Raw genomic sequence first — 24,284 nt, forward strand, 5'->3', positions numbered from 1 at the left:
CACTGGCTTCCATCCTCTGCCAATCCCTGTACAGGCTTCCAACCCCTGCCCCCCTCTGCCAATCCCTACACTGGCTTCCATCCCCCGCCCCCCTCTGCCAATTGCCAATCCCTCCACTGGCTTCCAATAGCCCAAAGGATAGAATTCAAAATATTAACAACCACTTACAAAGCAATCCACAACTCCGCCCCCGGCTATATCTCAAACCTTGTCTCAAAGTATCACCCTAACCGTCCCCTCTGCTCTTCCAAAGACCTTCTGCTTTCCAGCTCCCTCGTCAACTCCTCCCATACTTGCCTCCAGGACTTCTCTAGAGTCTCTCTCATCCTCTGGAACTCTTTACCCCAACCTGTCCGACTAACTCCCACTCTGACTGCCTTAGGCGATCCCTTAAGACTTATCTGTTCAGGGAAGCCTATCCCACCTCAACCTAACCACTGAACTATCGCTTTCTCAAACAATTCATCCCCACACAGCTACCTCCTCATGTATCACTTGCTACTCCCCTTTTAGATTGTAAACCCTCAGGGGCAGGGCCCTCCTTACCATCTTGTCTTGATTTGTATTGTAATGTCTTCCTTAAACTGTAAAGCGCTGTGCAAACTGCTGGCGCTATAGAAATCCTGTATCATAATAATAATTTGCTCCGACTGCCTGAGAACTTGCTCTGTTCTGGCATCTACACTACTGGCTACCAGGTCTTACCCCTGACAACACAGAAGGTCTACCGGACTCCCGGTAGACCTGACCTGAATCAAGTCCGGTCCTGTCCAGCAGGCTTGTTCCAGGTCACCGCCGGCCAGGATCGGTATGACAGCCCTTCAAAAACAAGTCAGCGATCTCAGCTCCTATAGTCCCATCCCACCCAAGTTCACTTTAAGGTTGACATGCTTCATGTGAATGGGGACGTTCTGTCTCAATCCCAACACATCCCCATAAACAAGCGAGTGCGTGATATGGGGAATCACATGTGCTGGGCAAATAAATGGGCTTCCTTCTCTCTCCAGTTCTGTCCGGACTCGGGAAATTTCCATGCTGGATTCTGGAGGATCACATGGGGAAGGAGGTATGCGAACAGCCTCACCCTGTGTGCCGACACAGCAGCTGTGTGTGTCAGGGGGCGCAGCCAGGACCCCGCGCTTCTGGAATTATTTGGACTTCTGTGCATCAGCCAAGCTTGTTATCAAAGAAAAAAAAAGGGCTTGTAGTCTCCAGTAGACAGCCTGACCTGCAATTTACTCTCAATGAAGGACCCGAAATCCTATATTGTGAATCTAAAGAACGCCCGATGATTCATCTAGAGGCAGACGGAATTTTATGGATTATCTAAACTCAAGAATAAAAATGTCATACATTCCATCATTCAAGTCCTTGCAGTGATGGCTGCATTCGTTTTCTATTTTCAACCCAAGAACATTTTCAGCAAGTACAGAAAAATACCAAAAACTCCATGTATGCAAAAGGTTAACCCTTGCAGTGGGGCTACACCTACACTGCAAGGGCTAACTCCCCTTTTTGTCTAGGGGGCTCAAATGAAAGAAATACACTCACCCGATCCCTGATTCTGCTTGGCTGCTACCGGTCCCCACTGCTGCTTCTATCCTGAGCTCATCTAAGCCCCAATGACATCATCACGTCTAATACAGTCCATTCACTTTCATTAGAAGTGAGGGCGCCAAGAGACAAACAACAGCTGGAGTGGAGGGGGGGAGAGGTGAGAGCTGCTCACCGGGAGGAGCGAGGATCAGGTGAGTATATCGTCTTCATTCCAGCCCCTAAAAATAAACAGTTAACCCTTGCAGTGTGCGGGTTAGCCACTCACATCCCCAGCGTGTGATTGGACAGTGAAACGAGAAGCAGCAGACTGATGAGCTCATCTCTCTGCTCTCTCTCTCTCTCTATCAACAAGTTCCTACCACTGCCTCACAACCCATTATGCTGCTTCTACCTTCCCTAGTCTGAGCTCTGCAGTACATGGAGTAGAGGAGGCTGGTTCCAGGTCGAATGCAGGTATGTGCACTGCTTGCATTAAAATAAAACCAAATTGAATGTATTTAAGAACGCAGAGCTGCTTTACTTTGTGCCTTTTATCTCTGCCAATGGTTCAGCTTTAAGATCCAAGGCATTTATCTGGTGAGTGTAAGGAGGTTGGGGGTAGTAGTTTGTTGACGTTATTGAATAACAGCTGATTATAATAATGCGCATACGGCTCCAAGCCTCACCTTGACGGCCTGCGGCGGGATTGCGTACTCCTGGAGGACTTAGTGGAACCCTAGGAGGGGGAAAAAAATCCAGAATTATTTCTCAGAACATCGAATACTTCCTTATTCACTAATGTATAGAGCAATGTACGAAACGCAGGCAACCACAACACCAAATCAGCCCTTGGTCCTGACTCATCAAACTGCACTAGCACTGAAGGTGTGCTAAATAGCACACAATCATATTGACTGGGAGGTCCCTTTAGCATGCATAAGTGCAATGTAAGGTACGTTAAGCTTAGAGTTTGGTGAACTGGGGGCCATTGTCTTCTACAGTCCTCCTTACTCTAAGGGCCAGTTCACACCAGATGCAGTGCGTTCTGGCCCGATTCTGGCCGAAACCCACTGTCTCGCATTGCAGCCTGGCTCACTATTTTGTGGGGCAGGAGGAGTAGTGGCCATTGAAGTGAATGGCACCGTAGCCACGCACTCCGGTCGCAATGCGATTGGCCGCACGGGAACACAAGGCACATTATGCCTGCGGTTCGATCAAAATAGAGCTTGCAGAATTTTGATCGGACCTGACCGCAGGCATAATGTGCCCTGCGATCCCATGCGGCCGATCGCATTGCGGCCAGAGGGCGTGGCTACGATGACATTCACTTCAATGGCCCGCCACTCCCCCTCCTGCCCCACCAAAAAGTGAGCCGGCCGCAATGCGAGGCAGTGCGTTCTGACCAGAATCGTGCCGGAACGCACTGCATCTGGTGTGAACGGGGCCTAAAACTGATTAAGTATTGGCAACCTATCACTGTACCACGCTTGAAGTCACTGAGCTCCTGAGAGCGACCCACAGCTTATACAACCCCATAAAGGACCAATAAACTAACCAGACACAAGCTCTATGTGCGCATAGCCCGAACCCCACTGTGCAGGAGACCGCCATGACGCAGGTTGGCGAGGAGTAAAGCTCAGCCAAGGCCGCGTGAATACCAACACTTAGGAGACCCGAAGATGATCAGTTACAGTTCAAGCCGATAAAGACATTAGTGTGATATTCTAAAACTTCAGTGTGACAAATACCGACAACGTTACTGTGACATCGCTGGACTCCAGAGGCAGAACCGTGGAGGACAGGAATGTGTTTAAGTAAATATACAATCCGTGTCCAACCAACTTCCCTCCATTTTCAGGGTTCAGACAACGGTCCCTGGAAAAATCCCCGACACTGACTGCAATCATTGGCCCCTTTCACACGGACATTTTGATCGGGTGCGTCTGTCAGTCTTTCAGGTGGATCTGATTGGAAGCCCGATTTAGAGCTGGCCATACACTTTACAACCATCGCACGACTTTCGTCTTGCGAGGGTTGTAAAGTAATTAAAAGCTCGTAAGGATCTGCCCATCTTGGACAGGCAGATCGTACCTGCGATCATCGCAAGTCCTCCCCACTGAGGGGAGGGCTTTCCGATGATTCCAATGCCGCACGGGCAGCGTGCGATTCTCTGCGGGTTTTCAAGCCTGCTCGGGAGACAAAAGACATGCGACCTTACAGTAGAAGCGGTCGCACGCCTATCGTACGATAATCGGCAGGTGTATGGGCACCTTAAAGGAGAACTATGGGGTTAAGGCTTTTCCCCATAGTTCTCCTTAGGGTAACGGGAGGACACAAACTAGCGTCCTCTAGTCACCCGAAGATCAGTATACCGCGAGCTGTAGCTTACGGTATACTGAGACGCCGCAGCCCCTGTCCTTCCCGGGAGCTGCCCAATACAGCCGTGCACGCAGGACTGAGCTGTACGTGCCGGCCGTTTCTCGTGTGAATGATGCCTTAAAGTTTATAGTGACCAATGAAGAAATCCTAAATATATTGCCGTAAACAGTTTTTAAATGTAGTGGCTGCATTCGTTTTTTTTCTTTTTCCTTTAATGTCACCCAGTGATCCTGCCAATAACACACTTCCTGTCCTGGGGTGACAATGCTCACTCACTTTACGGTATCTACGGAGGAGCAGTGTTGTCACCCTAGATAAGTACATCTTCTTCATAAGAAAGGGGAAGGGGGTCTGTAGTTCTCAGAGATAGATGGGAACAGTGCTAAATGATAACAATGCAGCACAGGCAGTGAGCACAGGAAGTTATCAACTCACTGGATTTCTGGCAGGATCAACAGGTATTTTGTTGCACTTATCGAACAGATTTGACAGAATGCTTTCACCGGTATATTTGACAGACTAAAGGGAAGCGCATAAGACGAGTTCATTGTTCAGGAGTACATACACTTTAAAGCAAAGCAAAGGGTCAAACGGATTTCAAAGGCAAACATAAAACCTCACAGCATGCTGTGACTGACTCTGCAAAACGTCCGTAGCACGCCCTGCAGTCCTTACAGTAGGGGTAGGCATCCTTGATACTCCAGCTGTAGTGAGACTGCAAATCTGACCATTCCTCTCCCTCTGGGAGTCATACCTGTAGCTGTCAGAGTCTTGCAATGCCTCATGGGACATGTAGATCCACAGCAGCTGGGGTGCTGAGGTTGCCTACCCGTGCCTTACAGCATGTGACCGCTATAATCCGAGGGTGCTCGCAGTGACCGCAATGGATGGTGCTGTGCAAATACCGAACAAGGAAATGTAAAGTCAGCAGCACTCAGGAAAATCTGGCCTGCTTGTGACTTTACATCTCCTTGACTTCTGAGTCTGACTCCTACGTGCCTAAAGCTCGGGAAACCAATGCAGCAGCAGAAGAGATTATGGCGCGTTTAGGCAAACGCAAAGCAAATGTCAATGCCGACCCTTAAAATCCAGTTAAAAAATGAAACAGCGCTAACCAAATCCACCAAAACTTAAAACATATCGGAGACAAACAAACCAATCCAATATATTCCAAAGCCATTTATTATCTAAAACGCGATGAAGATTTCTGTAGGAAACACCGATCTATTCATACCCGCCCTTGTCCATCGAAGGAGCTCACAATCTAATGCCCCCTCAAGTATTAAGTGGGTGGAAGCTGAATAACCCAGCAGGATATTTTAGAATGAAAGCGGTAACCCAGAGCACCGGGAGGAAACCCAGAGCACAGGGAGGAAACCCAGAGCACCGGGAGGAAACCCAGAGCACCGGGAGGAAACCCAGAGCACCGGGAGGAAACCCAAACTAGCATAGAGAGAATATACAAACATGCAGTTATAGTGTAAGTAAAGACAAACTGCTTTTTTTAGTTTTGGATGGGAGATGGGTTAGAATGCTTGTCATGTTTTTATCATCGTCTCTGCCCCTCCTGGAGAAAGTCACCTAGGGCTGCAACTAATTGATTGATCGATAGATACAAATTGACTATGAGAATAGTTGTCAACTATTCTCATTGTCGATTAGTTGGTTGGGAGAAAGAGGGAGGGAGAGAGAGGGAGAGAGAGATTCTGATCTCATTAAGGATGAGTGAAACAAAGTTTTCATTTCCCAAAAAGTGGGGGAAAATGGGGAGATTTTGGTAAAATATTTCCATTCCGAGTCAATAGGATGTCCTTGTTTCCAATCTCAAAAAACTTGGGAACGTCTTAAGTTCCAATTTCTTCGCTCTAGCAGTTCTGTTGCAGCAAAACCTGAATAAAGTTGGGTTTCAGACCTATCCTACATTAGCTGGGACTCGGGGTGGGTAGTAGTAGTTCATCCCATTGAAGTGGACTTGTTCTGTAGTGGAGAAAGATGTTCCATAGCTTCTCCAAGCCAGTTCTAACGCTGATAGTATCTGCCTGACACTTGTTAGAATTGAAGTGACTTGGAGAAGCTACGAAACCTCTTCACCGTGACACATCAAAGTCCATTTGAATGTGACTACTACTTCTAACTATATCATGATCTTGATAAATGAGCCTTCCTGGACATATGGGTCTTGGTGACTTACCTGAGAGAAACTGAAGGTCCGCATGAAACGCCTCCAAGGCCCGATAGTAGCCATGGTGGGACCCACAAAGCTCTCTGATTCTACCTCGAGTCCCGACCTCCGATCTGTCGCTCCGAGGACATTATTGTGGAAAATAGTTATTCCTCTAAGTCATGCAATAGAGTGACTTATGAATGCAGCTTAAACCAAAGGCACGCCGCCTCTCCTCCCTTCTCCCCACAAGCAGAGGGTCAGCCACTTATCAGCTGATGTGAATAACAGCCATGTTAACCCTTCAACGTGCCGAAAGTCACTGAGACACAACAGATGGAATTAATACGGGAGCACAGACTGGGGATTCTCGGGCGCTGGTATTCCCAAACTGACCCGTACACGGTACAATCTTTTCTCACAATCCAACGTTCTTTGATTGAGATACGTTTTCATGCAACGTCACGCACACACAATTATTCAAAATGATCATCAAGAGCAAAACACTTCAAAATGCGTGCAAAACAAAATCCAAATCACAAATTCACTCTATAGAAGAGAACTTGGGTCTTATAAATGAAACTTTGTAGCAAATGATCAACTGTTACATTGTTTAAATTGTAAAGTGCTGAGCAAACTGCTGGCTCTATATAAATCCTGAATAATAATAAAAAATATATATAATAATACTAAATATAATAATAATAAATATAATAATAATAATAAATATAATAGTTACAAATCATAAAATAAATATAAAAAAAAAAAAGTCTTTGTGCAAACAATTGTGAATCTGATTGCCAGTTACACCGCAGTGTATAAACAACTTCAAAAACTGTGCAAACATGAAATCTGACATTAGGGGGATGATTGATAAAACTTCCACCCCTGCCATATGCTGGGCGAATGCCGTTTGCTTTAAATTCCTGCCACTAGATGGAGCCAAGGACCACTGCAATTTCGTCTGCTCCCCGGCTCCATCTAGTGGCAGGGATAATGTGTGGATGGCCTTCGCCCAGCGTATGGCTGGTTGGGAATTCTAAGGAAAGTTGTGTAAAATGATCCCACATCCGGCAAAGCTTCACATTTTTTTTAATGTTATTTATTGAAACAACCACTGATTAGAAGTTCACAGAGCAAGTGGGACCCTTCACATCAGTCTTTGTCTCAAAAGAGCTTGCACTCTAATGTCAACAGTTACAAAGACATGTCAGGGCTGTTCAGGGTGGAACCCAATAACACTACCAGTTAGACTCCATGCAGATAGAATCCTATGGGGGACTTTAATCGAGGGACTGTGGCTAAGGCAGCAGGTAGGAACACAAACAGTCTATGTCACCTTCTAGAGCCGGGTTTCTCTATGTTTTCTCAGCCACGGCACCCTTTAAAAGTATGACAAATCTTGAGGCAACCCAGTCTAAAATGTAATGGATTTTAAAGGAGCGCCACATGCCAAACACACAAAAAATGGGGTTTCCCCTTCACATCAACATCCCCACTTCAAGTCAGGATTCCCCCCCATTACATCAGAGTCACCCTTCACATCAGGAGCTCCTCCTCTTTAATAGCAGGGCTTCCCCTTTCACATTAGAATTCCCCCTTTACATAAGGAGCCCCTTCACATCAGAGTCTTCAGTGCCCCCTTCACATCAGAGTCTTCAGTGCCCCCTTCACATCAGAGTCTTCAGTGCCCCCTTCACATCAGAGTCTTCAGTGCCCCCTTCACATCAGAGTCTTCAGTGCCCCCTTCACATCAGAGTCTTCAGTGCCCCCTTCACATCAGAGTCTTCAGTGCCCCCTTCACATCAGAGTCTTCAGTGCCCCCTTCACATCAGAGTCTTCAGTGCCCCCTTCACATCAGAGTCTTCAGTGCCCCCTTCACATCAGAGTCTTCAGTGCCCCCTTCACATCAGAGTCTTCAGTGCCCCCTTCACATCAGAGTCTTCAGTGCCCCCTTCACATCAGAGTCTTCAGTGCCCCCTTCACATCAGAGTCTTCAGTGCCCCCTTCACATCAGAGTCTTCAGTGCCCCCTTCACATCAGAGTCTTCAGTGCCCCCTTCACATCAGAGTCTTCAGTGCCCCCTTCACATCAGAGTCTTCAGTGCCCCCTTCACATCAGAGTCTTCAGTGCCCCCTTCACATCAGAGTCTTCAGTGCCCCCTTCACATCAGAGTCTTCAGTGCCCCCTTCACATCAGAGTCTTCAGTGCCCCCTTCACATCAGAGTCTTCAGTGCCCCCTTCACATCAGAGTCTTCAGTGCCCCCTTCACATCAGAGTCTTCAGTGCCCCCTTCACATCAGAGTCTTCAGTGCCCCCTTCACATCAGAGTCTTCAGTGCCCCCTTCACATCAGAGTCTTCAGTGCCCCCTTCACATCAGAGTCTTCAGTGCCCCCTTCACATCAGAGTCTTCAGTGCCCCCTTCACATCAGAGTCTTCAGTGCCCCCTTCACATCAGAGTCTTCAGTGCCCCCTTCACATCAGAGTCTTCAGTGCCCCCTTCACATCAGAGTCTTCAGTGCCCCCTTCACATCAGAGTCTTCAGTGCCCCCATCACATCAGAGTCCCCCTTTTACATAAGGAGCCCCATCACATCAGAGTATTTAGTGCCCCCATCACATCAGAGTCCAACCATTACAAAATATCGAGGCATCTTTGTGCTAGCCGGAAGACACCCTCGTTGCAAAAAGGCTGTTCTAGAGATGATCTTATGAGGTATGGGGGTCCTCCACTGGCCCCTGACAGCTCCAAAGGGCCACACCTAATATTCAGTATATGACAGAAGACTATCAGAGACTCCAAACATATTAGAGGAGACGGTCAGAGACTGCGGACATGCAACAGGTGTGACTGGAGACACAATGCAGAGACAGTCAGAGATCGGGGACATGAGACACCAGAGCTCACCAATATGGCAGCTTCTTTTCAAATCAATGCTCCCGCTACCGACTGCTGGGGTCTGTAAAAGGGCCACACAGCAAGTACCAAAGGGCCACGTGTGGCCCTTGGGCCGCAAGTTGGGCACCGGCACCGTAAAATCGGTGCAGAATCAGTAGAAACAACTCACTTACACTATTGTAGTTTTTCTTTATTAAATCCGAGTTGAACTTTCACTTTAAATCAGCGAAATACATTCCAGCAAAATAAAAGCTGAGCAAAGTCATGCAGTTGGTTTTCTTTAGAAAGCAGCCACAGCCTGAGCAGAAGAGCCCGCCCCCCGCCAGCATGCTGCAGAGAGGGACTCTTGCTCTCTGTAGAGGTCCAAAACTCCTCCTGCTGAGTCAGAGCCAAGACTCTCCAATCCGCAGGGAGCATGAGCTTTGCTGACTGCAGAGTTTTAGGTCTGAGATAGCAAGGGGCATGTTGGACCTCTGCAGAGAGACCACTGTTTCCATACAGAGCGCAATGGTCCATCTCTGCAGCATGCTGGCGGGGGATGGGCTCTTCTGCTCAGACTTTGTGTTGCTGCGTCTGGAATGTATTTATCTGATTTGAAGTGAACATTGAATTGGATGATAAAGAAAATGTCATTTATAAACAGATTTGCATTGTTAATACGATGATGTCACACTCACCGTGGTGTCTACATGCTTCTGTGGGCTTTCTGCGTTGGATGGCTGAAATAAAATAGAAAACATTATATTACAGGGACGGCAGAGAGAGGAACCTAAACTCCAGTCCAAAATGATTGGCTGTTTTGGATAGAATGGGGAGGAGCTAAAACTTCTCCAGGTTTACATTGCTGTCCGTGTCCTAGGTGGACAGATGTGTCCCTTCACTTCCTGTCTCAGTCACGGAAGAACAGGAAGTGAGGGGATATCTCTGCAATGGGGACACGCACAGCAATATACACCCGATGGAGGCGCTAACCTCTCCCTCATTCTGCCCGAAACTGAAATGAAAGTTTAGGATGGAATTCTTATCACAAAATAATCCAATATACAGATATGTAATTAAAGATTCACTATGTGACTAGAACTTTAGTGTAACATTGTTTTTACACTTACTAAATTACAAAACAAAACCATGCAATGCGTAACACCTTCTGGTATTTAGTGAAAAAAAAAAAGGACAGCTTCATCTCTGTTCAGGCATCATTCAGAGTCACCAGCTACTTCCTGGACTGAGATGGCAGCTCGGAGATGGCGCAATCATGTAAATCCCGGTGTCTGTGTAGTTCTTCTTGGCTGTGTTCACAAATGTCTGACACAGATCAGCTCCTGCTGCAGCCTTTCACCTTGTGACTTGCTACAAAATGACAGTGTTGCAGTCTGATCATTGGGAGAGAGGAGAGTGAGGAAATGCTTCTTCCTGCCTGCTGCATACTTATCACTGGGGGAGGGGAGACTGAGGAAATGCTTCCTCCTGCCTGCAGCCCACTGGTCACCGGGAGGTGAGACTGAGGAAATGCTCCCTCCTGCCTGCAGCCCACTGGTCACCGGGAGGTGAGACTGAGGAAATGCTCCCTCCTGCCTGCAGCCCACTGGTCACCGGGAGGTGAGACTGAGGAAATGCTCCCTCCTGCCTGCAGCCCACTGGTCACCGGGAGGTGAGACTGAGGAAATGCTCCCTCCTGCCTGCAGCCCACTGGTCACCGGGAGGTGAGACTGAGGAAATGCTCCCTCCTGCCTGCAGCCCACTGGTCACCGGGAGGTGAGACTGAGGAAATGCTCCCTCCTGCCTGCAGCCCACTGGTCACCGGGAGGTGAGACTGAGGAAATGCTTCCTCCTGCATGTAGCAGACTGATCACTGGGGGAGGTGAGACTGAGGAAATGCTTCCTCCTGCCTGCAGCACACTGGTCACCGGGAGGTGAGACTGAGGAAATGCTTCCTACTGCCTGCAGCACACTGGTCACCGGGGAGGTGAGACTAAGGAAATGCTTCCTCCTGCCTGCAGCCCACTGGTCACCGGGGAGGTGAGACTGAGGAAATGCTTCCTCCTGCCTGCAGCCCACTGGTCACCGGGGAGGTGAGACTGAGGAAATGCTTCCTCCTGCCTGCAGCCCACTGGTCACCGGGGAGGTGAGACTGAGGAAATGCTTCCTCCTGCCTGCAGCAGACAGATCACTGGGGGAGGGAAGACTGAGGAAATGCTTACTCCTGCCTGCAGCAGACTCAGGCAAAGTCCCTGCCTGGATTTCAAGGATAGCTTCTTAATTAGGGATGTGCCAAAAAATTTATTTTTAGACCAAAACCAAAATGTAAAAAAAATAAATTGTCAGGCTGAAAACGAAAATGACTTTTTTTCCCCAACGTTTTTAAAATGATTTTTTACTTTCCTGTCAGGCTTGCCGGCCCAGCCGTACCCCCCTGACAGTGCTCCTGTTCATTCATAAACTGAAGATTTACTATGTCCACAATCATGAATGAACAGGAAGTGATGTAGAGCACTTCCCGTTCATTCATAACTGGGGACACAGTAAGCATACTATATCCTCAGTTATTTCTGATCGCTGAGTGTTTGTAGTCCGCTCTCAACCCTGACTTGTCTGCCTGTCACAAGAGGCCGAGCGGGGTGGTGCAGAAGGAGCGCTCGGCCTCCCGTGACACCTGACTCCTCCCCGCACCGTAGTTCTATACAGGCTTGTGAAGTGCCAGGGGTCACCACGTTTGGAGACATTACCAATCAACAGAATACCTACTGACCATTTCACGCCGCCTACCTACAGCCCTGATTATTGGAAAGCAAATGTCGCACACTGGTTGTCAATTTACAGCTTGTGGCTGGTAAAGTAAAAGAAGTCCCATTTGTAGGGAATGAAATCGATTGCATTTGTGATCAGGTTGCTTTTTCCTTTATAGGGTGATGGTATCAAAATACAGTTCGGGAAATCTGCAACTGTTTTCAGGGGTTAAAATGGCTTTACTCAAACATTTAAAACAATCCAAAAACAATCATCAGTTGCCCCTCTAAGTATGCGGTTGGCCTCCATCTTTCTAATGACTCCCATAAAGTTGATGTGACGATCTCAGAGAAATGACCATATTAGCAGCGTCTGTATACGGGCCGCAATTGTTCCAGCGGCCTCCAGTACTAGATAAGAATTTGCTGTTTTGTCCTTTTTTGGTTCCTTATGCGCTCAGAGTTTAACACCAGATTATGGAAGTCATACTTCTGAAGACATTTCTACTAATCTTTGGATGAGAGAAAAAGCTGAATTACCAAAGAAGGGAGCTTTCCGAACGGGATAAGTCGCCAGTGCAGAAATCTCCGAAAGATGAACCGTCTCTGCTGGCACGGACCAAATAGAGACTCTTTTCTATTCTCTAACCCAACCTTTGTCTACCAGCGTTCATTGGGACCGTGGGGTTCCTCCAGAGTCTACTAGGGGTTGCTTGGGCAATGAGCAATTTCTGACTCAGATTGGCAACCACCAATATAAAGAGTATCATTCCCACTGACCACCAATGTGAGGAGCACTCTCCCACTGACCACCAATGTGAGGAGCACTCTCCCACTGAACACTAATGTAAGGAGCATTCTTCTCACTGAACACCAAAGTAAGGACTATTCTTCACAATGACCTCCACTGTAAGGACTATTCTTGCCAGTGACTCTTAATGTAAGGACTATTCTTCCCACTGACCCCCAATGTAGGGAGCATTCTTCCCACTCCCTCAATGTAAGGAGCATTCTTTCCACTGACCCTCAATGTAAGGAGCATTCTTCCCACTGACCACCATGCTAGTGTACCCTGAGTGGTAGATATAGTAATTATTAGTAGGAGTTTCCTGATATAAGAAGGATATTTCAAGGGACCCCAGTGTAACAAAGGTGGAGAAATGCTGCTCTAATCTAAACTATAAATAAACATATAAAATATCACCTGATTGTTCCGCATTCAAACTTGAGCATGAGCCTGTCTCTGCCTGGAAAAGAGCTTATTAAAGTGATACTAAACTCAGAAGTTAAAGGAGAACTATGGGGTCAGGGCTTTTCCCCATAGTTCTCCTTGGGGTAACGGGAGGACACAAACTAGCGTCCTCCCGTCACCCTAAGCTCAGTATACAGCGAGCTACAGCTCATTATACACTGAGACGCCGCAGCCGGAGCGGATCCGGACATCAATGTCGAGATCCGCCCAGTTTGTGTGAGTGACAGCTGGCTCTGCCTATCTAGAGGCAGAGCCAGCTGTACCCGCCCCCTCCCCCGTCCGTTCCGCCAGTCAGCGCTGGCGGATCGGAGCGGGGAGGGGGGAATCCAGCCCCTCCCCTGTCACGGCAGAGAGCCGTGACAGGATCAAGAGGTGAGCGAACGCCGGTATGTGTTCGCTCACCTCCCGATCTACTGAGCCGACCTGTGACAGTCTCATTGTCACAGGTCGGCTAGAACTATGAGGTGAGTGAAAAGCTCTCACCTCATAGTTCTTCTTTAAATCTTAAAAAAGCATTCAAGTCCCTTAACTATGTACAACAATGTATCTTATTTGTGTATCACTCGGCTGTAGATCCTCCAACCATCTCTGAATTGGTGCTGACACTGTCTTTCCTTCTGGAGGGGGGCTACTTTTGTTCCCCATGGTCCCTGTGTGTGTTGTAAAGAAGTCACTGCTCCAAGCTCCTTCCCTGGGATGGACTACAGTCTCATGTTTAGTTTAATAATTTGTATTGAGATTGTAGTCCATCCGGGGAGTGAGCTTGGAGCGGTGACTACTTTACAACACACACGGGGACCATGGGGAACACAAGTAGTCACCCTCCAGAAGGAAGGACAGTGTCAGCACCCATTCAGAGATGATTGGAGGATCCACAACCGAGTGATACACAAATAAGATACATTGTTGTTTAATATTATTGGATGTATTTTTAAGATTTAACTCCTGAGCCATTTAGTGTCATTTTACCTTTTTTGAACTACAAGCAGCACACAAGGCTCAGATGATTTTGAATGATGAATGAAGGCAATGCAGCTCCAATGCACATGTTAAAATCCTCCCACAATGGACAGTGTCATGGGTTTTAGTGTGCTGCATTGTCAACAATGGTGCATGTCTGTTTTTTATTTTTATTTTGACATTTTAGTGCATTGCCAGCCCTTTTATTTGAATGTGTTACTTTACCGCAATACATGTTAACGCACATACATTAACGCAAAGCACCATAAAAACATCTGAACCCGGCGGGAGTATTTTAAACGTGACTTGGTATCACGCCAAATGATGGAATGAGATAACGTTGGCCATTTTGGCAAAAGTATGTTGGAAAATTCCAGAAGATGACTGATGAAAATGTTTGATCTTTGAAAAGTAACATTTCTCTCTTAATTCTTTTGAGGACATTTTACATTAAAAAAAAAAAAAAAATCTCCCAATCTTTTCAGGTTTGCCAAAAAGCCTTCGGACATAAATTGTTTCTACAACAAACCCGGCCTTAAATGACGCATGTCGGGATGACAAATCCTCCACAAAAGTGCGATTGTTATTACAAATAATTAGACGTAATATGTTCCAAAATACTCCTCTTCACACAAGCACCCTTTAGAGGAGAGGAAAGGAATAAATGTTTTTTATTTTTATGTAAACATTGTCAATTAAGGTAAGATTGACATCAAAATCGGCTTTTTCTCCTCCGAGACATTTCTGCCGAGCCGTTGGCACAACAGAGAGCGCGGTTTATTCCGACGTGTGAAGAGCAATGGAAGACTTTTTCTGTTATGTCCTTAGATAATAAAATCATTGTTGGTTCCTGGTCACGGCAAAGGAACACATCGTGAACATTGGAAGCTCACTTTCACGCTATTATCTTCCTCAGCGATAAACATAGAAGAGGCCAAAATGAAAAACAACAACAACAAAAAATCTGGATCCGAGAGTTATTTTTTTTCCAGCAATGCGTGTGTCACGGGAATGCCCCTCCCTGTGTTGGGAAATGGACGAGCCTGATGCTAAACATGCAAGTAATCAAAGGGAATGTTCCATTGGCAACAAACAGGGGGATCCTCCCTAGAGGTATGACCCTGGAACCTTGCCCCTGCCCACAGCGTTCAACGGAGTGTCAGGCGGACGGATTCCAGGGTGGGGCAGGTACACGCCCCATGGCACTACCCTCTAATTAAAGAAATATATATGGCAAAGGATAACAATGGTGGAGTTATAGTGGAAAAAATAAAAAGTCTGTTTTTAATTTTTGCCAGACATAGACGTTAAGGCCGATATATATCTAACCAACACGTGTTATTGTGAAAAGCAGAAAGTATTTGCATCACATGTATTGTATTAGTATTTGCAATGCCTTGCTTGTAATTAAATTATGTCCATGGGTCTTCTTATTTAAACTCTGGGCACAAAAGCTTTTATTATTTATATATACACTGAGCGGCCGGATTATTATGACCACCTGACGTTTGTAGGCAAATTAGCTATAATTTGGCGCTGAAGTTGCTGGAGGACCAGACCATTATAAATAGGGAAGCGGGTTGGTTACCACGACAGTTGAAGTGATTTGTTTCTGAAGATACGGGGAAACAACGCGATGTAACAGCCTTTGAACGTGGGATGATTGTTGGCGCTCGGAGCCATGGAGCGAGTATCAGCAAAACAGCAGAATTTGTTAAATGTTCAACAGCAGCTGTTGTTAAAGTGTTTAAAGACCGGACTGTCAGCCGAAAATCTGCGTCTGAACGTGCGAATTGTGGCCGTCAGAGACTAGTCAATGTTAGGGCAGAACGGGAGAGCGGCAAGACTGGTACAAGACAACAGAAGGGCAACAGTGCCGTGTCAGATTCCTCGCATCACCTTTCAACATCTCGTGGAGTCACGAGACGGCCCAACATAGTACTGATGGGGTGGTCATAATAATCTGGCCATAATAATCAATAAGCCATAACATTATGGCCACTGAGAGGTAAAGTGAATAACATTGATTATCCTGTTACAATGACACCTGGAAGTGTGGGGGGAATAAATAAATAATTAAAAAAATAATAATAATAATAATAATAAATAACAACAACAATACATATACATGTACTGTATGTATCAAGCACACAGATCCACATGCCATGCACTGATATGGCCAGCAGATGGCGATGTTTTCTTTCCAAATTACTCCTGCAGCTCGGCAATCAGTTCAGCAATTGATCTACAGACTCAGCAATCAGTAGATCCTCCAGACAGATTATAAAGCCGGTCACATTACTGACACGCTGACCGCTGCATTCCGAGCAAGCTTTATTTTTTTTGTATGACTGAAGGAATAATATTCTCCCCAAAAAATTATATACATGGAATATATTTATTTTTACAAATCACACAAGAGTTTACCGACAACCCCAATCTAAACTTAAACACCCCTATAGATCAGACAGAGCCATCGGATCTCTAAATATAAAACATTAACAATTTAGTTGTTTTGTTTCAGTAGCTGGGAGAGCTGCCAATATGCAAATAAGCCTAGAAACCTCTAAACTAGACAATCAGAATTATTATATGGGCGCCCTGGGAGTCGGTGGGGAGGTCGTGCTGTGCCAGTCCGGGAGCTGGAAAAGCTACATAAAGGTCCTTCATTTATTTTTATTGTTTTACTCTTACACACGAATCTCCTCATTGAAGGCCTACTCTGTGCAATGTGGTCCCACACCCATTGAGAGAGGGAGGGAGAGAGTTAGAGAGGGAGAGAGTTAGAGAGAGAGAGAGAGGGAGGGAGAGAGAGAGGGAGAGAGAGAGAGGGAACAAAGGTCCTACACTCATCGGGAGAGAGAGAGAGTGTGTGAGAGAGAGAGGGGGGGAGCGAGAGAAAGAAAGAAAATTAGATAGATTTTGTCCCCAGATTTCCTCAAGGCAAACAGACACCTCTCTGTAGGAGGCTAACAAATGGGGAGTCGGGTGCTTAGCATTGTGGGATGCGGGGGTTGTATCAAAATGCATGGCCAGGCCACCAAATTGGCTCTGCTCCACAGGGGGTTTGGGTTGAAAGGTCCCCAGGGCATGAATATGAATATTTAGTTCATTTTAGCATGGCCTGGCTATGAAGCAAACCATCCTGAAAGTTCCAAGCAGAAGCTTTGAAATTGTTCAAGTTGCTCTTTCAGAAGCTTAGTTCCCCCTCTTAGATAGAATTCAGCAGCTCAGCTCCCCCTCCCAGGAGCGACTCAGCAGCTCAGCTCTCCCTGCTCCCCCTCCCGGGAGCGACTCAGCAGCTCAGCTCGCCCTCTTAGATAGGATTCAGCAGCTCAGCAATCCCTGTTCTTCCTCCCAGCAGTGACTCAGCAGCTCATCTCCCCCCTGTTCCCCCTCAAATTAGTGATTCAGCATCTCAGCAACTCCTGCTGCCCCACCCAGCAGTGACTCTGCAGCTCGGCTTGGTGAGGAAATGGATAGATAATGCTGGACGTCCTCCAGCCAGGAAATGAGGCGGAGCTCTATAAGACTTGCTGCAGCTCCTAATGTACATTGTGAGAAGCTCCCAGTGTGCAGTGATATCAGAGGAAGCCATACAAGTGCAGGAGAGGAGCCGCTACAACTGTGCAAGACTGAAGGGAAGGCCGGAGGTCAGATTGAAGACTGAAGGGAAGGCCGGAGGTCAGATTGAAGACTGAAGGGAAGGCCGGAGGTCAGATTGAAGACTGAAGGGAAGGCCAGAGCTCAGATTGAAGACTGAAGGGAAGGCCGGAGCTCAGATTGAAGACTGAAGGGAAGGCTGGAGCTCAGATAGAAGACTGAATGGAAGGACGGAGCTCAGATAGAAGACTGAAGGGGAGGACGGAGGTCAGATAGAAGACTGAAGGGAAGGACGGAGGTCAGATAGAAGACTGAAGGGAAGGACGGAGGTCAGATAGAAGACTGAAGGGAAGGCCGGAGCTCAGATAGAAGACTGAAGGGAAGCACGGAGGTCATATAGAAGACTGAAGGGAAGGCCGGAGCTCAGATTGAAGACTGAAGGGAAGGCCGGAGCTCAGATTGAAGACTGAAGGGAAGGCCGGAGCTCAGATTGAAGACTGAAGGGAAGGCCGGAGCTCAGATTGAAGACTGAAGGGAAGGCCGGAGCTCAGATTGAAGACTGAAGGGAAGGCCGGAGCTCAGATTGAAGACTGAAGGGAAGGCCGGAGCTCAGATTGAAGACTGAAGGGAAGGCCGGAGCTCAGATTGAAGACTGAAGGGAAGGCCGGAGCTCAGATTGAAGACTGAAGGGAAGGCCGGAGCTCAGATTGAAGACTGAAGGGAAGGCCGGAGCTCAGATTGAAGACTGAAGGGAAGGCCGGAGCTCAGATTGAAGACTGAAGGGAAGGCCGGAGCTCAGATTGAAGACTGAAGGGAAGGCCGGAGCTCAGATTGAAGACTGAAGGGAAGGCCGGAGCTCAGATTGAAGACTGAAGGGAAGGCCGGAGCTCAGATTGAAGACTGAAGGGAAGGCCGGAGCTCAGATTGAAGACTGAAGGGAAGGCCGGAGCTCAGATTGAAGACTGAAGGGAAGGCCGGAGCTCAGATTGAAGACTGAAGGGAAGGCCGGAGCTCAGATTGAAGACTGAAGGGAAGGCCGGAGCTCAGATTGAAGACTGAAGGGAAGGCCGGAGCTCAGATTGAAGACTGAAGGGAAGGCCGGAGCTCAGATTGAAGACTGAAGGGAAGGCCGGAGCTCAGATTGAAGACTGAAGGGAAGGCCGGAGCTCAGATTGAAGACTGAAGGGAAGGCCGGAGCTCAGATTGAAGACTGAAGGGAAGGCCGGAGCTCAGATTGAAGACTGAAGGGAAGGCCGGAGCTCAGATTGAAGACTGAAGGGAAGGCCGGAGCTCAGATTGAAGACTGAAGGGAAGGCCGGAGCTCAGATTGAAGACTGAAGGGAAGGCCGGAGCTCAGATTGAAGACTGAAGGGAAGGCCGGAGCTCAGATTGAAGACTGAAGGGAAGGCCGGAGCTCAGATTGAAGACTGAAGGGAAGGCCGGAGCTCAGATTGAAGACTGAAGGGAAGGCCGGAGCTCAGATTGAAGACTGAAGGGAAGGCCGGAGCTCAGATTGAAGACTGAAGGGAAGGCCGGAGCTCAGATTGAAGACTGAAGGGAAGGCCGGAGCTCAGATTGAAGACTGAAGGGAAGGCCGGAGCTCAGATTGAAGACTGAAGGGAAGGCCGGAGCTCAGATTGAAGACTGAAGGGAAGGCCGGAGCTCAGATTGAAGACTGAAGGGAAGGCCGGAGCTCAGATTGAAGACTGAAGGGAAGGCCGGAGCTCAGATTGAAGACTGAAGGGAAGGCCGGAGCTCAGATAGAAGACTGAAGGGAAGGCCGGAGCTCAGATTGAAGACAAACATTACAAAAAAAATGAAACAAATCAATCCAAAAAAAACAAAAAAACCCTCATTGTCTTGACTGGTATTTTATTGTCTCGCTTGAGCGGTCCGAATTTGAGCCTCAGCTAATGAACTCAGACCTTGTTTTGTATTTGACTAAACTTCAGAGTTATCTGACGATCTCCGAGTACAGAGGAAACCCAAACTCTCGGCGGCGGGATAAACACTTGGCACCCCCCGGGGGGACGGGACGTTTTTGATCTTCCTGGGGAGATTTGCCTGCTTTGCCTCGGCCCCTCCCAAGCCTCTTACTTACCATCCCTCCATTTATTTTCTGACGGCAACCACAAAGATATTAAAATAAGCCTCTCGCCTGGCAGGCTGCCTCCCCAAATACATTTCATCCCCGGTGCCAAGACCGTATCGGGGGGGATGCCTGCTGCTGCGGTCAAAGAGAACGACGGGCCCGTCTCGGAGATGAAAGCCGGGCCGGCGAGTGATTTGGAAACAATTATTGGAACCCTGGGGGAGCAGAGGGAGAGGACTGACCGGAGCGTGTTGTGGTTGGAGAAGACTTCGGGATCAAAGCGCCAAATAGACACAGAAACCGCGAGACAGACAAGAGGGCCGGCAATAGGAAGATGATATTGTACAACATTTATACAGTATTATATATATATAAACATACACACTATATTGCCAAAAGTATTGGGACGCGGCCTTTACACGCACATGAACTTTAATAGCATCCCAGTCTTAGTCCGTAGGGTTCAGTATAAGACGTCTAGGACTCATGAATCAAAGCGATGTAGAAATGTTTTCTTTTGTATGATAAGTGGGGAGTGAGTGAGAGCAGAGGCCTGTCGACTTTTCAGGGGAAAAAAAGCTGCGACACTGGGCCTACGGCGCTTTAATCTCCGGCCTCGGATACAGCCACGCTGGTTGGTAGAGGAAAGATCATTGAGGGCCCATTTACTTTTGCGTGTACAAGCATTGCGTTAAAGTGGCCATTAGAATGAATGGGCTGCCAATGCACCCCAACGTGCCGAAAGCTGGACATGACCCTAAGACCCCATTCACACTGAGCGACATGGGTATCGCGCGTTTTTCTGCGCGATTTCGTGCTGAATGGCTTTGAGCTACATTGCGCGATATTGAGCGACAGTGCACATTTTATAGTGCGTTTTTTTGGGCGGGACTTCGTCGCTGCTACATTGGGCTGTAACCAATCAACAGCGATCTTGATGTGACATCATTCTTTCCTTACATTTTGCAGTGCAAAAGTAACCCTTCTGTCGCGTGATATCACGCGGCCAAGTCGCGTGATATCTCCGTTAATGCGCGATTTCGCGCAACACCATTGAGTCTATTGGGGTCGAATCACGCGACATCCGCCGAAAAAAGGGTCATGTACGAGCGACAAGCTTGAGCGACGAGCTACAGGCGACATTGAGATGTGAACAGCTCCATTGGAATGCATTGGACAAGCTACATAGAGCGATATCGCGCGGAAATATGCGCGATTTATGAGCGCAAATCACACGATAAACCGCTCAGTGTGAACGGGGCCTAAGACCCCATTCACAATGTGCGATTTGTAGCGCGATTTCAGCTCACACATCGCTCAAACATCAACCCAATGTCGCTCAATGTAGCTCGTCCAATGCATTTCAATGGAGTTGTTCACATCCCACAGCTCAATGTCGCCCGTAGCTCGTCGCTTGTACATGACCTATTTTTCGGCGGATTTCTTGCAATTTGGCCCAATAGACTTCAATGGTGTAGCTCAATGACGCACGATTTTGCGCAACATTGTCGCGCTACAGAAGTGTCACTTTTGCACAGAAATATAAGCAGGGAACAGGAAGAGGAATTATGTTACTTCAAGACCGTTTTTTTTAGGGTTGCACAGATACCAAGTACAGTACTCGGTACAAGTACGAGTACAAGTACCGATACTTTTGAGCTCCAAGACTAGACTAGAGAAAAATTCAAAAGTTAGGAGGCCGCTGTCATGTGTAAGGAGCACACGGAGCTCCTGCGATTTGTACATCTCTGTTTTAATGTACGATTTTATTTTTATACATATAAATAAATTAATGCACAGATACCAGTTTTGCGAGTACGAGTACTGGTACTTGCCGAGTACTTACAAGTATGAGTACTGATACATTTTTGTTTATTGTCATGTGACAGTTTTTCTAAAACAATACAGACTAATGATTTCAGGACAGTGGTGGAGCGCCAGAGCCAGGTCCCAGCTGCAACCCTGGTAATTCTCATGAAAATGCCAAGTATCTGCACTGGTACTCAAAAAGTATCTGTGCAACCCTAGTTTTTTTTATTGGATACAGCCCAATGTAGCAGCTACAAAGTCCATGCCAAAAATAGCGCTACGTAGCGTGACAATATGCGCACTGTAGCTCAATGTCTCTCAAAGTCGCTCGGCTCAAATCAGCGCTGAAAAAGCGTTTTTTGTTATGTATCTCAGTGTGAATGGGGTCTAAGGCAGAGCAGCAGGTGTACTATATTACCTGCATTGTCCCGACGTGTTGGTATAAAAGGCCCCTAAAGCATAATTTTGGTTCTGCTAAAGACAATGAAAGCCCTAACTGGATCACATTTCGCTTGCTAAAGCACCGTGCATCAAAAACAACTGCCACATGATTAACATTTTGAATCATTATAACTATTATAAAACATTTTAATCATAAATATCATTAAAATATTGTTTTCTCCGGGGTTTTTTTTCATCCTTTGCTACATCTCAGTGCTGCTGTTCACCTTGCAGCCTAAAATGCGGTGGCGCTTGTAATTCTCTTAAGCCAGCCTCATCATCCAGGTAAACCTTCCATACTGCAGAGCTGGGTGCTGCAGTGGCCTTGACCTCTCTGCATACTACACAACAACTAAGCTATACAACCTGGTCTAGGACACACCTCCAGTCTGTGATTGGATAATCAAGGAGCAACATCACAAAGAGGAAATTATCACTCTGCTTTCTCCTCCTCCTGTTTGTGTTAGATGGACAGCACTGTGCAATGTAGCAGAATCGGATTGGCTTACACTACTGCCCCTCCTACTCCCTGTGTGCTGTACTGCAGGGTGTGGGTGTGTGTGTGTGGGGGGAGAGGGGGGGATACATATAACAGTTTTTATTCCTGTTTTTAAAAGATAAGAAGCTTGATAAAGAGGAAGGTGACAAAAAAGAACTCTCATTTACATACAATAAACTATAGTAAGTGTAATAATCTTCAAACTTATTCTCACCAGTTCGTAGTTGACGCGCGGCGTGCAGGGGGACACAATCTGCAAAAAAAAGACAATTAAAACATTTTGTACGGTCCTGAATCTCGTCAAATAAATAACCAATTCCCTTACATTAGATGAACATTTGTTTCATGAATTGTAACAATATTACTGCAGGGAAGTAAACGTGAAACAAAATAATAAAAACATAATAACATACAACAAATATAGAAGCAGAAACCCTCCTAAGATAAATAATCGGATCGGCTTTCAGTTCACAGATCGAAGATTCTTTCTTTTTTGCATAATGTTAAAGTGACATTAAACCCTCAGATTTTTTTACATAAACCAATACTGTAATGTGCGCCTTACTGTAATACATGGTAGTTTCCCTTCTCTTTGCTGCTCTTCCTTTTAAATCCTCATGTCTTCTCATGCTGGGGGAGAACTTCCCTTTTCAGCTCAGGGCCTCTTCCTGTAGTGCTAGCTCAGGTTTCAAGCCTATAGAAACGTATACACAGACACCGTGTATCCATTCCTGAGACAAGGCAGTCTGCTGCAAAACAGAAGTTTTGCCCAGCATGAGAACATATACAGATTTAAAAGGAAGAGCAGCAAAGAGAAGGGAAACAACCATGGATTACAGTAAGGCACACATTACACTATTGTTTTATGTTACAAAATCTGAGGGTTTAATGTCACTTTAACATTAAAACAAAGTTACCAAAATTCTACTTAAGTGAGTAAAAACATCAATCACATAACATAGGCCTAAAAAAAATGATAGATCGAAAGAGCGCGATACCAGTTCTAAAACTTGGCCTTCCGAGCTGTGGAACAGAGAAGGACCTGCTCTCATGGGTATCCACGGGAGAACAGAGGGGAGGCGGGAAAATCCTTATAGTGAAGGATCCATTAGTACAGAGTATGGGATTGTTTGAAAGAGAAAACATGAAGGTATAAGAAGCGGATGATTTACATCTGTTGAGGTTGCAAAAGACCAAAGAAATAATCGCGTGGTCAGCGCTAGTGAAGAATATGTCTCCATGAAGGTGTAGAGATGGTCACACTCAATGATTGGGGCCAAATCCTAGAGACATCAGGATGGTAGAATGGAGTCAGCATGGTTAGAAAGAACCCAAAAATGTCAGGTGTCACAGAGGCACCCTTGGGAGAGGTGTAGAGGTGAGGTGGACCATGCAGTCTAGTGGTGAGGTGGGCTGTGCAGGGTCCAACTTACCATGTAGGGTCCATCTGGTGTTGCAAAATTTTGCACCATGGGAGAGTAGTGTAGAGGTGAGGTGGACTATGCAGCCATATCAAATATTGTTGTGAATTGATGTAGAAATAATTGATTGATTGATTTATAACACCAATGAGTTATCAATCAACCAAAAGAATATTCCTTTATCATGACAAGAGGGGTTGGGATTTGTCTCCCTACATGGTCCTTCTCACCTCTATACTACTCTCTCAAGGGTGCCTCTGCAACACCAGATGGAGACTACATGGTAAGGTGGACAATACACGCCCCACCTCTACTCTACACCTCTCCCAAGGGCACCTCTGTGACACCAGAAAATTTGGGGTACTTTCTACCCACAATGACTCTCTTCTACCATCCTATTGTCCCTGAAGTGAACCTTTTCTTCCTCCACAGTCCAAATCTCTACACTACATTCCACAGTCACCTTTGCGACACCAAACCATTTTTTTTTATTTTTTTACATCCAT

The 24,284-nt window shown here is 46.7% G+C and overlaps 1 protein-coding gene across 1 annotated transcript in view; it reads right to left on the reverse strand.

Annotated features, from left to right (window-relative positions):
• TNS1 (tensin 1) overlaps nucleotides 1-24,284 on the reverse strand; it is a 326,036-nt gene that overhangs the window by 137,983 nt on the left and 163,769 nt on the right. The window contains 3 exon segments of the mRNA XM_018552581.1: nucleotides 2,223-2,272; nucleotides 9,653-9,694; nucleotides 22,572-22,610. Of these exon segments, the coding sequence (XP_018408083.1) occupies nucleotides 2,223-2,272; nucleotides 9,653-9,694; nucleotides 22,572-22,610 (131 nt within the window).

The sequence above is a fragment of the Nanorana parkeri genome, unplaced genomic scaffold (genome assembly GCF_000935625.1).
Source record: "Nanorana parkeri isolate BGI_ZX_2015 unplaced genomic scaffold, ASM93562v1 scaffold92, whole genome shotgun sequence".
NCBI classification, from domain to species: Eukaryota; Metazoa; Chordata; class Amphibia; order Anura; family Dicroglossidae; genus Nanorana; species Nanorana parkeri.